The 16,515-nt window shown below is 43.1% G+C and overlaps 1 protein-coding gene across 1 annotated transcript; it reads left to right on the top strand.

Moving 5' to 3' along the window:
- Positions 1–28: 28 nt before the first annotated feature.
- LOC125529506 (protein indeterminate-domain 4, chloroplastic-like) lies at positions 29–3,902 on the top strand (the record flags this gene model as incomplete). The annotated part of the gene is given in 3 exon segments (XM_048693919.1): positions 29–76; positions 2,308–2,498; positions 2,501–3,902. Coding segments are annotated over 3 exon segments (1,198 nt in total), but the record flags the coding sequence as incomplete, so codon positions are not given.
- Between the last annotated feature and the right edge of the window lie 12,613 nt (positions 3,903–16,515).

Here is a 16,515-nt window from a genome sequence, read left to right as displayed (position 1 = left end):
ATGCCGCCTGGAAGCCCCCCCCCAAGTCCTGCGGCACCCGCGAGTACCGCTGCGACTGCGGCACCCTCTTCTCACGGTAACTTCCCAGCCACCGCTCCCTACCCAGCTTCTTCTACCTATATACTGTCTTCTGCATTTCCACCACTACGATATCTACATAGATAGAATGTACGTGAAATCGATCAGGCCTCGCTGCATGCATGGCGCTGCGTGTATACCGTAATGGGCATTGCTTTGGTTTAGGGTTAGGGTTTTGATCGGGCTTGTGTCGATGTCGATCGACATTGTTGTTGTCCGAGCTCCTGCTTCCTTCCTTCTCTGGCTAGCCTGCTGAGAAGGAAAGCAATAGAGACGGCCGCGGGCGACGAAGGTGAGTGAGAGAGAGGGGCGCACAGTGAAACTGCTCGCACGTGAAATGGGCTGGAATATTTTGAGTCCTTTGGCACTGCCCAGAAGCCATCCTTTCCCTTTCCTAGCTTGCTGCCTTGGGAAGATGGAACCAGAAACAAGCTCTCTCTCCTCTCTCTAGCCAGACACACGCTACAGACTAAGACATCTGTTACACTGTCCTGTAGACCCGCATTCCTCCTGGTCCAACTCGTCAGCAGCTTGCAGGCTTTCTCTTTTACCCTCTCTCTTCCATAGCTTTCTCTCTACTGCATCGCTTGGCTGCCATGTAGGAGTAGGCAGCTAAACTTCTCATGTGAGTTGGCTGACCGGCTAAGATGTGGCAGAGCCGTTCGTTGGCCGTGGCAGCGACCAGCGAGAGAGGCCCACGCCTTTTCATGGATGCGTCGCAATGTCCATCCCATGTCTCATCGCCCATGCATCGCCAGCCTAGTTGCAAGTGTAACTTGAGGAACTGTTCATTCATTGATGGACTTAAGCTGCCTTCATTCATTCATTCATTCAAGTGGTCACTCCTCTCTTTCATGTTTTGGCATAAAATTCTCCAATGGGGAGTTAGCACTTAGGGAAACACCAACAGGAGTTGCATTCATGAGCAATGGAGTGTCGTCTCTTTTTTCACTGTTCCTGCAAGGGAAGAGACCTGATGATATAAAAAAAAGGAAACAATTCGGCGCTTCTTCTCTGAGCGTAAATCTATAGTGCATGTCTTTTTTTTACCAAGTACAGAAGCCATAGTATGTTCCATATGCATCCATATGATAATTTTTACACATTCAACTGTAGAGGCGGAGTACACTAAGTACGAATAATTGGCATTATTTGTTTTGAGCTCCTTGATTTGGGGGGTAGTAGGCTTTTTTAAGTTTCACTGGCGCAGGCTTTTGCTTTTTCCTGTGTCAAGGCGCCTCGGGAGGCGAGCTTACCAGCCCCGCAAAGTTTTCTGCTCTACGCAGCTCCTTGGTGTGTGTGTTCGTGTGCATGACAATGTCTGATGTCTTTGTCTGGAAGCCTTTCTCCTTTGAAGCTTCCTACTAGTGGGAACCTATGAGAGGCGTAGCATGGCAAGCTATGATGAGATTTCTCCTTTCCCCCGGCGCGGCCTCTCCCTTGATTGACACACATCGATTTCTGGGATCTTGGGCTTGCTTTGTGGTGCATGCATGCATGGATTCATACTATACCCAACACCTTTGACCCATGCTACCAGTTTCCTAATTTTAGCACTAGTCGATCTTTGGACAGCAAGGTGTGGTGGTACACAAGCGATAATAGTCAAACCCTATTCCTCCTTTGGAAACATATGTTACTTGAACAGAGATAAAAACCACGGCCACCACATTTGCAAGCTGTTTCTTTCTTTTACTGTGACATGGCTGGTGCACAAGGGGGAGATGCGCACCCTGTCGCTGTAGCAGCTATGGACACTGGGAATGGCACTGTTCAGATGCATGGGATACCAGCTACTACAAACACAACATTCAGTAGCACAGTCGGTCCGTCCTCGTCCCGTCCCGCGGCCCAGTTGCGCAGTGCTCACATGTCGATCAGAAAACAATATCTTAGCCCGAGATGCCGCTAGCTCGCCTCGGGGCGTGCGCCCCCTTCCAGCGTGTCATGCATGCGTCGTCGCCATGCAGCCCGGTGCAGGGCGCTGTTCGCTTTTCAGGCTTCTCAAGCTCTTCTCACATCAACTTTACTGTTCCCTTTTACTGCACGGCCCATGCATTGGCATGCGACGGCGCTGCCTGCGCTCTGACCTAAGTTGCAGATCGAGCAGAGACCATGGCAGTGTGGTGTGGTGTGAGAGCACATGACGACATGTGACTGATGGTGGTGGTGTGGTGTGCTGATGTTTATCGTGTTTCTGATTATTTTCTGTTGTGTTATTGTATGCAGGAGGGACAGCTTCATCACCCACAGGGCCTTCTGCGACGCCCTGGCGCAGGAGAGCGCCAGGCTGCCGCCGACGAGCCTGAGCAGCCTCACCAGCCACCTCTACGGGGCTACTAACGCTGGCAACATGGCGCTGAGCCTGTCCCAGGTGGGATCCCACCTCAACTCCACCCTGCAGCATGACGGTCACCACCACCCCTCGCCGCGCGCCTCGACCACCTCCTGTCGCCCTCTGGCGCGTCAGCGTTCCGCCCGCCTCAGCAGCAGCCCCAGTCGGCCTTCTTCCTCAACGCGGCGCCGGGGCAGGATTTCGGGGACGAGGCGGGCAATGGGTCACACTCCTACCTGCAGTCCAAGCCGTTCCATGGCCTCATGCAGCTCCCAGACCTCCAGGGCAATGGTGCGGGAGGGCCCGCCTCTTCGGGCCATGGCCTCTTCAACCTGGGCTTCTTCTCCAACAATGGCAATAGCTCCGGGTCTAGTCATGAGCATGCAAGCCAGGGAATGATGAGCAACGACCAGTTCAGCGGCGGAGCTGGCGGCGGTGGCTCTGAGGTATCAGCAGCGGCGATTTTCGGCGGGAACTTTGTTGGTGGTGATCACATTTCGCAGGCTGGGATGTACAACGACCAGGCGCCCATGCTGCCTCAGATGTCTGCGACCGCACTGCTCCAGAAGGCGGCGCAGATGGGCGCGACCTCCAGCCCCAACGGCGCGGCGTCCATGTTCCGGGGCTTCGTGGGCTCTTCGCCGCACGGGCGACAGGGGACACCGCAGCAGCAGATGGACCAGAACGATGCGAACCTGAACGAGCTGATGAACTCTCTGGCTGCTGGCGGCGGCGTCAATGCCGCGGCGATGTTTGGCGGCGCTAACGGCGGTCCCGCCGGGATGTTTGATCCAAGGATGTGCGACATGGATCAGCACGAGGTGAAATTCAGCCAGGGAGGAGGTGGTGTTGGTGGCAACGGTGGTGGTGCTGGCGGCGGCGGCGGCGGCGACATGACGCGGGACTTTCTTGGCGTGGGCGGAGGCGGCATCGTGCGCGGGATATCGACACCGAGAGGAGACCACCATCAGAGCAGCAGCGACATGAGTTCCTTGGAGGCCGAGATGAAGTCGGCTTCGTCCTTCAACGGAGGCCGGATGCCATGATCGACGGATCGATCAAGCTTACACAAGCGTAAGCTCCGATCTGTCGAGTGAGTCTGAGACTTGAAGCAACCTGGAATTAGCGCATGCATGCATGAGAGGAGTAAGGTTAGCGAGTTAGCAACTAAGTTGATCGCATGAGTAAGGTTACATGCATGGGATAAGGCTACCTAGCTAAGCTCTCCATGGCCTGAAGACTTGGAGTACCGTGAAAGAGAGGCGTCTTCTGAGACTAATTAAGTAATTAGCTAGTGCGAGTGAACGCTTGCATGTGATGACGACCCTAGCTTGGTCGTCGAGGAGTTTGGGGTCTGTGTTCTTGTTCTTGTCGTCTGTTTTCCTTCCCTGTAATTGGATGTTTGTTGGGTTAAATATAGTTCCCGAGATAGAAGAACCAATAAGACTATTTTGAAGTTTCAACAAAAAAAACCCTTTTATTAGTATTATTTTCTTATTCCCCTCCTCTTTTAGTAAAATAAAAAATGCTGATGTTACGATGCAATTAATCATGCTAGATCATATTCAGAAGGTGATTTGGTGATTTTTTTCCTCCAGAAAAAGTATTGCTATGATATTTTTTGTGGAGTTTGTGTACAGTTAATAATCATGCCTAATGTAGATAGAAATGATACCATTTTGGAACATGGGGATTTTATATGGTTCATTTTCCCTATAAACGAGCAATATCTCCCAAATGCACGGACAAAATTCATGAACAATGTTGAATTACTAATTTAATCGCTGGAAAAGTTCTGATTTTCTTCTGATAGTATTTGTATAAAAATAACATTTAAAAAAAATATGAACCCGTTGTCCGGTCAAAAGGTGGTTTTGCTCCCGCATAAAGAGTTTGCTTTTTAATTTATTATTACAATCAAGTTTCTCGGTTACTAGGTTGTGGGTGCGGTATTGCAAATTCGGGAGATATTCTTGTGACTAATTTCCAAATATGCTTGCCCATGTGTTAATAGGTAGTTTTCATGATATAGAGGAAGGGGGAGAAGGGACATCCTGTTGAAAATCATCTGAGATTTGAGAGATATGAGTTAGTGATTGGAGGAAGCATGAATGGGTACTCAGCATGAAGGGGATTTGGGGAAATTCTGGATCGTTCCTCACCGATCCCTTCTCTCAGAGAACCACCTAATCATGCTAATACACCGACACTCCCTATTGAGACTGGGCGAATATATCATATAGAACCCGTCTTGCTACAAAACATGGAGCATATTTTTTTTGTCTAGAAGTCCTTTTGTAAGGGCATATACTAGTTGACTTCCTGAAGCGACGTATGAAAGGCAAATTACTCCTCCATCAAACTTATTCTTGCTTTTCTACTGCGCTGGTCCTATGGGGGCTTTAACACGGGGACTTCTCAAATGTCTACTACAACAAGTTTTGCCCGGCTTCGGTGAGGGAGGGGCAATGACGACGGCGCTTTAGCGGTTGTAGTCATCGTTAGGTTGTCTACGGATTTGTATGTAATTTTCATTATTTCGGGTGTTCGTTGCACATCCATAATTAAGATGAATAAATCGAAAGCTTTCTCACAAAAAAAGTAACGATCAATCTCTACGTGCTTGGTTCGGTCGTACTGAACAAGGTTATCAGCAATGCCAGTAGCAGCTTTGTTGTCACAGTATAGACCGGAGGCCTGTACTTGTACAAATCGCAACTCTGCTAGGAGAATGTGCAACCATAATAACTCACAAAAAGCATGAGGAATGGATCCGAACTCAGCCTCTGTAGTGGATCAAGCCACACTACCCTTTGTATTTTTCTTCGCCATGAAACTAGGTTCCTTCCAACAGATGTGAAGTGACCAGACGCTGAGAGGCAGTTATCTAGAGAACCTGCACAATCGACATCAGTATATCATCCAACTTGCAAGTCCCCATAAGAGGTCTCTTCCTTAGCACCCCTTAAGATATCGTAGGATCCTATTCACAACTTCCATATCTGCTGATTTTTCGTCATGGATATATTGGCTAACTGCACTCACAACACAAGCAATATCTGACGGGTATGAGACAACTATATCAACCTTCCAACTAGTCTCTGGAGCGTTTGATCAACTGGTGTCCCTGCATCAACATGTCTCACCTCAAAATGAGTGTTGATCTAATTTAATTGTCCTTACTCATTTATGTATTTTGTTGTTTTTTCATATGTTTGAGCAGAACACATATCTAACATTTTGTGACCATTAATATTTCATTCAGACATCAGTTTTTAAATTCACTTTAATCAGTAGTGGTAATTCAAAGTTAAAAATCCAAATTGATGAATTGTAAGTAACCATGTCCAACATGTAGCCTCCCCTGATAAAATCCTACCTCAGAGCATTGGTTGATTTTGTCCCCCATTTTTATGCCACTTCAGATGCATACATTTAAGTTTCAATGTTTGCAGAATTGATTGTTTCATTTCATTCAGTCGTTGCATGATTAAGAAAAATACCAGATTTTCAATCTCCCATACCATGGATGCATGATTAAGAAAGATACTGAGATTGTCCCAAAAGAAGAGTGATGATTCCCCTCCATGTTTTAAGAGGTAAAATAAGCTACATGGATTAGTTTGATGGTACCATCAGCCTAATTAGATGATGAGGTGATTATTAGCTTGAACAATACTATTTTCCTAATTTGCTTAGGGAAAAGTCAGTTTGTGCCACTTCTGAAGTTGCATATTCGATTCCTACCACTCAAACTTCCATATTTCGGCATGTGCCACTAGTGCTTGCAAAGAAATTATATGCATGCCTCTACACACCGTCTCCGCCAGTTGTCGTCAACTTATCATCTCCGTTGCGTCATTTCCTTACATCTGAATCCACCGCTTCACCATGTCAACTCTAGCGACGAGGAGACTCTGTTGACCCTTCCGGCCGATCTGGGCGTCCACCGTTGAGGCCATATTTCGATTTCACCACTCTGATATGGTCCACCAATATTGATGAGGAAACTCAGTTGACATCCGACCGATGTGGGGGCCTGCCATTGAGGACAAAAATTCCATTTTGCCGCTCCGATGTGGCCCCACTTGCAGCGATCGCTAGTGGCACATTCCAAATATTTGACCATGTAGATAAAAAAATTGTGGCTAGTGCCCCTTTCTTCTAGCCAGCTCTAGTCACACCATCATGTGCTCCTCCACCTCTGCCACCACCAGGTCATTGCTGGCGAGGTTCAATGCCTCCGACGCCACCGCCATGTCCTTCCTTTGCCCCGATCTTGATTGCGTTAATGGACGGCGGCCTTTGGAGCCCCGTGAAAGAGACATTTTCCCATCGGGTAATAAATCCACCATTATTTTGTACTTTCTTGCGATCCCCCTTTTGCGATCCGAATAGTGTGTCCATGCTCCTTTTTTGTAGGCTGGCACATCCTGCCGCCTTGATGGTGTTGTTGAAGAAGATTCAGCATGGGTGTCACACTGCCCGATGGTAAGTTCGCGCAGCGTGTTCCCCTGTCAATTACTTCTAAACGCCAGCATATTCACTCAAAGGATCTGGTCCCAAGATCTGCCTTCGCCCCTTCAGATGGCTGGCGATCCTCAGTAGAGGCAATCCATGTCGACGGGCCAGGCAGGCTCCTCGTCCTCACATGCATCGGTTGCCGACAGGGGAGGGTGGAAGTCGTGCACGGTGTCGCAAGGTCACCTGACCAGCTCTCCAATGTTGGCTAACTGCCACCATTGGAGGTGGCCCATGCGCGTCCAGGGATCATCTCCATTGGCTAGGACCCCGCTAAGGAGTTCATCCCCAATCTTTGGGAGAACGGGTGAATATGCTTCATTCCCTTCCTTATTCGAGGCTTGGGCTTTCCAATTCACTCCTTTCCATGGGCCTCCATCACTTGTACTGTCTTTAATTGCATCATTTATCCCCCAATTCAAGCGAATAAGACTTCTCCCATGTCCTTAAGAACAAAAGTAACTACTCACAAATCATATTCATGTTCAAGATCAGAGGGGTATTGAATATGCTTGAGGGTCTGAATATTTGATCTTTCACCAGATAAACCAACTAGCATCAACTACAAAATGTAATCAACACTACTACAAACCCACAGGTACCAATCTGAGATTTTGGAACAAAGATTGAATACAAGAGATGAACTTGGGTTTGAGATGAGAAGGTGTTGGGGAAGATGTTGATGAAGATTGGTCCTCCCACGATGAGAGGACCGTTGGTGATGTTGATGGCTTTGATTGCCCCCTCCCGGAGGGAAATGTCCCCGCGGAATCGCTCCGCCAGAGAGCAAAAGTGCTCCTGCCCAGGTTCCGCCTTGAGACTGCGGCACTTCGTCCCGAAAGTCTTCCTCTTATTTTTTTCTAGGTCAAAACCCCTCATATAGCAGAAGATGGGCACTGGGGGCCAGCTATGGGACCCATAAGGCATCAGGGCGCACCTGGAGGGGTGGCCACGCCCTGTTGCCTTGTGAGCAGTAGGTGCCCCTCTCTGGTATTTCTTTACTCCAGTATTTTCTATATATTCAATAAAAAATCTCCATGAAGTTTCACGTCATTTCGAGTTGTGTAGAATAAGTATCTCTATTGTAACTTTTTCAGGTCTAGAATTGCAACTGTCGGCAATCTCCTTCTCGAAGTAAATCTTGCAAATTAAGAGAGAAAAGGCATTAGAATTGCATCATAAAGTGGAATATTGACCAAAAACAATATAAATAATAGTAGGAAATCATGATGCAAAATGGACGTATCAATACGTTGAAGACGTATCACACCCCAAGGTAATATTCAAGGAAGACCCAAGCGTCTACGCTTGGGGATGTCGTGGATGGCATCCCCTCTTTCGTCTACAATCCATTGGTATACTACTTGGAGCTATATTTTTATTCATCACATGATATGAGTTTTGCTTGAAGCGTTTGTATTATAGTAGTCTTTGCTTTGTTTGCTTCTTAGTTTGCCACAATCATTGTTTGATGCACATACCTTTTGAGAGGGACATGCATTTCTCCATGATTTTTTTAAAATACTCTATGTGCTTCACTTATATCTTTTGAGCTAGGCGGTTGCTCTAGTGCTTGACTTATATCTTTTAGAGCACGGTGGTGGTTATATTTTAAAGAAATAGTTGAACTCTCGTTCTTAATTTATATCTTTTTTAGAGTCTAATAAATAGTAATGACAATTTACACGAGTTATAAGACTAGTCCATAAAGGATAGGTATTCAAGAGGGATATAATAAAAACTTTCATGTAGATCACTGAATATGATAAGTTTGATTCCTTGCAATAGTTTTATGATATTATGATGGTAATATGTGGGCGTACTAGTGAATGATTGTGGTTTAGTAAGAATATTGGTGTTAAGGTTTGTGATTCCTGAAGCATGCATGTATAGCCTTTAGTTATGCGATGAAGTTAGAGCATAATTTATTATTGAGTGTTGCTACTTCTTGAGCTTGCGTTGATTTTCCCTTGAAGAGGAAAGAGAGATGAGAGTGATGCAGCAAAGTAGAGATAAGTATTTCCCTCAGTTAAGAACCAAGGTATCAACCCAGTAGGAGGAACACACAAGTCCCCAATAGATGCACATGCACAAACTAGCAAACACTTGCACACAACGCGAAAAAAGGGGTCGTCAATCCCTTCACGGTCACTAGCAAGGGTGAGATCTAATAGATATAGATATAAAAGATAAGTAAAAGTATAAAATAAAGTAAAGATAAATAAATTGCAGCAAGGTATTTTTGGGTTTTGGTTTTATAGATCTGAAAAATATGATTAAAATAGACCCTCAGGCCATAGGTTTCACTAGAGGCTTCTCTCTTGAAAGAAACATACAATGGGTAAACAAATAACTTTTGAGCAATTTATAGAAAAACGCATAGCTATGACGATATCTAAGGCAATGATCATAAATATAGGCATCACGTCCCTGACAAGTAGGATGACTCCTGCCTGCATCTACTACTATTACTCCACACATCGACCGCTATCCAACATGCATCTAGTGTGTTAAGTTAACAAGAACAAAGCAACGCCTTAAGCAAGATGACATGATGTAGAGGGATAGATCCAAACAATATGGTAAAAACCCCCATCTTTTTATTATTAATGGCGACAATACAAATACGTGCCTCGCTACCCCTACTGTCATTGGATGAGGACACCGCAAGATTGAACCCATCACAAAGCACCTCTCCCATTGCAAGAAAGATCAATCTAGTTGGCCTAACCAAATCAATAGATCGGAGAGAAATACAAAGCTATATTAATCATGCATAAAAGAGTTCAATGAAGACTCAAATAATATTCATAGATAATCTGATCATAAACTCACAATTCATCGCATCTCAACAAAAGCATCATAAACGAAGATTACATCGAATTTATCTCCAAGAACATCAAGGAGAACATTGTATTGAAGACCAAAGAGAAATAAGAAGCCATATAGCTACTAGCTATGGACTCGTAGGTCTGCGGTAAACTACTCACACATCATCGGAAGGGCAACAAGGTTGGTGTAGAGGCGCTCCATGATCGAATCCCCCACGGTGGAGTGCCGGAAAAGTCCCCAAGATGGGATATCACGAGAACAGAAGCTTGTGGCGGCGAAAAAGTATTTTTGTTGTTCCCTCTGGTATGAGGGAAATATTTTGGTATTTATGGAGCAGAGATTAGGGTTAGGGGAGTCTCGAGGGGCCCACAAGCCTGGGGGCACCCCTAGGGCGCGCCTGTAGGGCGTGTGGCCCTCTCGTGGCTCCTCTAGCCTCCTCACGAAGCTTCGTAGTTGTCTTCTGGCCCTTGAAAAATTTTCAAAAAGTTTTGTTGCGTTTGGACTCCGTTTGGTATTGATTTTCTGTAAAATACAAAAATAAGGAAGAACAACAACTAGCACTGGGCACTAGGTTAATAGGTTAATCCCAAAAATGATATAAAATAGCATATTAATGCATATAAAACATCCAAGATGGATAATATAATAGCATGGAACAATAAAAAATTATAGATACGTTGGAGACGTATCAAGCATCCCCAAGCTTAATTCTTGTTCGTCCTCGAGTAGGTAAATGATAAAAACAGAATTTTTGATATGAAATGCTACCGAGCATGTTTATCAAGTAATCTTTCTTATTGTGGCAGGAATATTCAGATCCATAAGATTCAAAATGGAAGTTTAATATTGGCATAAAAACAATAATACTTCAAGCATACTAATAAAGCAATCATGTCTTCTCAAAATATCATGGCTAAAGAAAGTTAACCCTTAAAAATCATATAGTCTTGTCATGCTCTATCTTCATCACACAAAGTATTTATCATGCACAACCACGATGACAAGCCAAGCAATTGTTTCATACTTTTAATGTTCTCAAACTTTTTCAACTCTCACGCAATATATGAATGTGAGGCATGGATATAGCACTATAAGTGGAATAGAATGTGATGGTGGAGGTTGTGTGGAGAAGACAAAAAGATGAAAGTCTCATATTGACGAGGCTAATCAATGGGCTATGGAGATGCCCATCAATTGATATCAATGCAAGGAGTAGGGATTGCCGTGCAACGGATGCACTAGAGTTATAAGTGTACGAAAGCACAAAAGAAAACTAAGTGGGTGTGCATCCAACTCGCTTTCTGATACGTCTCCAACGTATCTATAATTTTTGGTTGTTCCATGCTATTATATTATCTGTAATGGATGTTTAATGGGCTTTAATTTACCTTTTTATATTATTTTTGGACTAACCTACTAACCAAAGGCCTAGTGCAAATTGCTGTTTTTTTTGCCTATTTCAGTGTTTAACAGAAAAGGAATATCAAACGGAATCCAAACCGAATGAAACCTTCGGGAGAGTTATTTTTGGAACAAATGTGATCCAAGAGACTTGGAGTGGACGTCAAGAAATAATCGAGGAGGCCACGAGGCAGGGAGGCGCGCCCAGGGGGGTAGGAGCGCCCCCACCCTCGTGGGCCCCTCGCAGCTCCACCGACATATTTCTTCCTCCTATATATTTCCATATACCCCGAAAACATCGAGGAGCACCACGAAACCCTATTTCCAGCACCGCAACCTTCTGTACCCATGAGATCCCATCTTGGGGCCTTTTCCGATGCTTTGCCGGAGGGATAATCGATCACGGAGGGCTTCTACCTCAACACCATAGCCTCTCCGATGATGTGTGAGTAGTTTACCACAGACCTTCGGGCCCATAGTTATTAGCTAGATGGCTTCTTATCTCTCTTTGGATCTCAATACAAAGTTCTCCTCGGTTCTCTAGGATATCTATTCGATGTAATTCTTTTTGCGGTGTGTTTGTCGAGATTCGATGAATTGTGGGTTTATGATCAAGTTTATCTATGAACAATATTTGATTCTTCTCTGAAATCTTTTATGCATGATTTAAATATCTTTGCAAGTCTCTTCGAATTATCAGTTTGGTTTCTCCTACTAGATTGATCTTTCTTGCAATGGGAGAAGTGCTTAGCTTTGGGTTCAATCTTGTGGTGTCCATTCCCAGTGACAGTAGGGGCAGCAAGGCACGTATTGTATTGTTGCCATCGAGTATAAAAAGATGGGGTTTATATCATATTGCTTGATTTATCCCTCTACATCAAGTCATCTTGCCTAATGTGTTACTATGTTCTTATGAACTTAATACTCTAGATGCATGTTGGATAGCGGTCGATGTGTGGAGTAATAGTAGTAGATGCAGAATTGTTTTGTTCTACTTGTCGCGGATGTGATGCCTATATACAATGATCATGCCTAGATATTCTCATATTTATTCGCTTTTCTATCAATTGCTCGACAGTAATTTGTTCACCCACCATAGAAATTGCTATCTTGATAGAAGCCACTGGTGAAACCTATGGCCCTGGGTCTATCTTCCATCATATTATTTCCATATTACTTTGCTATTTATATTACATTTTATTTTGCAATCTTTATTTTCCAATCTATATCATAAAAATACCAAAAATATTTATCTTATCATCTCTATTAGATCTCACTTTCGTATGTGACAGTGAAGGGATTGACAACCCCTTTATCGCGTTGGTTGCGAGGTTCTTGTTTGTTTCTGCAGGTACTAGGGGACTTGTGTGTTTCCTCCTACTGGATTAATACCTTGGTTCTCAAAAACTGAGGGAAATACTTACGCTACTCTGCTGCATCACCCTTTCTTCTTCAAGGGAAAACCAACGCGAGGTAGCAAGAAGCATTTCTGGTGCTGTTGCCGGGGAGGTTGCATCAAGTCAAGACATACCAAGTACCCATCACAAACTCTTATCCCTCGCATTACATTATTTGCCATTTGCCTCTCGTTTTCCTGTCCCCCACTTCACCCTTGCCGTTTTATTCGCCCTCTTTTCCGCTCGCCTCTTTTTCGTTCGCCTCTTTTTGCTTGCCTCTTACTGCCATCATGTCGAAAATTGGTGAGGTTATCGTTGATAAGGATAGTGAAAGTAACATGGAAAACTTTGATGCTTTTGTTGATCCTCATGAAGAACCTACTATTTTACACACTAAAAAGTTTCGGATTGGTAGTGATAATATTATTGGAAAAGGAGTTATTCAAGATTTCTTTACTTGTGATGGTGCTTTGCCCACCATGAGTGGGTCTATTCTTCATAAAACTAGTAGTCTAGCGGATGCTATATCGTTGCTTGTTGTTGAACTTGAAAGACAATTTATCCATATGCATCCTTGCATACAAAGGATCTTTCTAGAATTTTCTAATATTGAGCATTCTTCTGTTAAGCGAGCAGCTACCATCTTTTTAGCTCATGAGTTCAATGTATAATAAAAGAGGCCAATGAAATTTTTGCGCATTATAGGGTGGATGTCGGCCGTCCTCCCATAGAAGCAATCCTTTTTTATCAAGAGGACATAATGCTCTTACGATCCTTAGATCATGTTGCTTTTAACGAAAACCTTAGAAAGAAGGTTCCTACCGATGTTCTTGTTGACAGGATCTCTGAACTTAATAATAATTTTACTATCCAAAACAATGGGTTGGGTTTTTCCCTTGAACAAAGCTCGTGACTTTTTTACCAAAAGAATGCCTACAATGATGAATTGGTTGTGCAATATGAGGGGCCAAAGGAGGAACCAATACCTCCGGAGCTTGATCTTGGGGAATTTTGTCCCATTAAATTTAGCCCTTTTGATTACTTTTTCTTGCCACAAAGAAAGCTTGCTGCTGAACGTAGGGAGTATGAGATGAGTTTTCGCGATTTACCTTATCATTATCATAGCAACACCTAGATCTATTCTTGTTTTTATGCCTAGCTAGGGGCGTTAAACGATAGCGCTTGTTGGGAGGCAACCCAATTTTATTTTTGTTTCTTGTTTTTTGTTCCTGTTTAGTAATAAATAATTTATCTATCTTCTCTTTAGATGTGGTTTTATGCTTTTAATTAGTGTTTGTGCCAAGTAGAACCTTTGGGAAGACTTGGGGGGAGTCTTTGTGATCTTGCTGTAAAAAACAGAAACTTTAGCGCTCACGAGATTTGCTACCATTTTTTACTGGAGAGTGCGATTAGGTTGATTCTTTGTGCAGATGATTAATAGACAAATTGCTCACGCCCACCAATTTATTTCAGAATTTTTAGGGTTACAGAAGTATTATAAACCTACAGATTACTACAGACTGTTCTGTTTTTGACAGATTCTGTTTTTCGTGTGTTGTTTGCTTATTTTGATGAGTCTATGGCTATTATCGGGGGGTATGAACTACAAAGAAGTTGCAATAAAGTAGGTTTAACACCAATACAAATAAAGAATGAGTTAATTACAGTACCTTGAAGTGGTGGTTTGTTTTCTTATACTAACGAAGCTCATGAGATTTTCTGTTGAAGTTTTGTGTTGTGAAGTTTTCAAGTTTCGGGTAAAGATTTGATGTATTTTGGAATAAAGAGTGGCAAGAGCCTAAGCTTGGGGATGCCCAAGGCACCCCCAGGTAAAATTCAAGTACAAACAAAAGACTAAGCTTGGGGATGCCCCGGAAGGCATCCCCTCTTTCGTCTTCGTCTATCGGTAACTTTACTTGAGGCTATATTTTTATTCACCACATGATATGTGTTTTGCTTGGTGCGTCTTGTATGATTTGAGTCTTTTATTTTTAGTTTACCACAATCATACTTGCTATACACACCTTTTGGAGAGACACACATGAATCGGAATTTATTAGAATACTCTATGTGCTTCACTTATATCTTTTGAGCTAGATAATTTTGCTCTAGTGCTTCACTTATATCTTTTTAGAGCACGGTGGTGGTGTTATTTTATAGAAATTATTGATCTATCATGCTTCACTCATATTATTTTGAGAGTCTTATAGAACAGCATGGTAGTTTGCTTTGGCTATATAATTAGTCATAATATGATAGGCATCCTAGAGGGGTATAATAAAAACTATCATAAAAAGTGCATTGAATACTATGAGAAGTTTGATACTCGATGATTGTTTTGAGATATAAAGATGGTGATATTAGAGTCATGCTAGTTGAGTAGTTGTGAATTTTAGAAATACTTGTGTTAAAGTTTGTGATTCCCGTAGCATGCACGTATGGTGAACCGTTATGTGATGAAGTCGGAGCATGATTTATTTATTGATTGTCTTCCTTATGAGTGGCGGTCGGGGATGAGCGATTGTCTTTTCCTACCAATCTATCCCCCCTAGGAGCATGCGCGTAGTACTTTGTTTCGATAACTAATAGATTTTTGCAATAAGTATGTGAGTTCTTTATGACTAATGTTGAGTCCATGGATTATACGCACACTCACCCTTCCACCATTGCTAGCCTTTCTAGTACCGCGCAACTTTGGCCGGTACCATAATCCCACCAATTACCTTCCTCAAAACAGCCACCATACCTACCTATTATGGCATTTCCATAGCCATTTCGAGATATATTGCCATGCAACTTACCACCGTTCCATTTATTATGACACGTTACATCATTGTCATATTGCCTTGCATGATCATGTAGTTGACATCACATTTGTGGCAAAGCCACCTTCATAATTCTTTCATACATGTCACTCTTGATTCATTGCAAATCCCGGTACACCGCCCGAGGCATTCACATAGAGTCATATTTTGTTCTAGTATCAAGTTGTAATTTTTGAGTTGTAAGTAAATAAAAGTGTGATGATCATCATTATTAGAGCATTGTCCCAAGTGAGGAAAGTATGATGGAGACTATGATTCCCCCACAAGTCGGGATGAGTCTCCGGACGAAAAGAAAAAAAAGAGAAAAGAAAAAAAGGCCATAAAAAAGAAACAAGGCCCAACAAAAAAGGAGAGAAAAAGAGAGAAGGGACAATGCTACTATCCTTTTACCACACTTGTGCTTCAAAGTAGCACCATGATCTTCATGATAGAGAGTCTCCTATGTTGTCACTTTCATATACTAGTGGGAATTTTACATTATAGAACTTGGCTTGTATATACCAATGACGGGCTTCCTAAAAATGCCCTAGGTCTTCATGAGCAAGCAAGTTGGATGCATGCCCACTTGGTTTCTTTTTGAGCTTTCATACACTTATAGCTCTAGTGCATCTGTTGCATGGCAATCCCCACTCACTCACATTGATATCTATTGATGGGCATCTCCATAGCCCGTTGATACACCTAGTTGATGTGAGACTATCTTCTCCTTTTGTCTTCTCCACAACCACCATTCTATTCCACCTATAGTGGTATATCCATGGCTCACGCTCATGTATTGTGTGAAGATTGAAAAAGTTTGAGAACATCAAAAGTATGAAACAATTGCTTGGCTTGTCATCAGGGTTGTGCATGATTTAAATACTTTGTGTGGTGAAGATAGAGCATAGCCAGACTATATGATTTTGTAGGGATAACTTTCTTTGGCCATGTTATTTTGAGAAGACATGATTGCTTTGTTAGTATGCTTGAAGTATTATAATTTTTATGTCAACATTAAACTTTTATCTTAAATTTTTCGGATATGAATATTCTTGCCACAATAAAGAGAACTACATGGATAAATATGTTAGGTAGCATTCCACATCAAAAATTCTGTTTTTATCATTTACCTACTCGAGGACGAGCA

The sequence above is a fragment of the Triticum urartu genome, unplaced genomic scaffold (assembly GCF_003073215.2).
Source record: "Triticum urartu cultivar G1812 unplaced genomic scaffold, Tu2.1 TuUngrouped_contig_5647, whole genome shotgun sequence".
Lineage (NCBI taxonomy): Eukaryota > Viridiplantae > Streptophyta > Magnoliopsida > Poales > Poaceae > Triticum > Triticum urartu.
The sequence above is the reverse complement of the archived record's forward strand: the minus strand, read 5'-3'. Positions and strand labels throughout refer to the sequence as shown.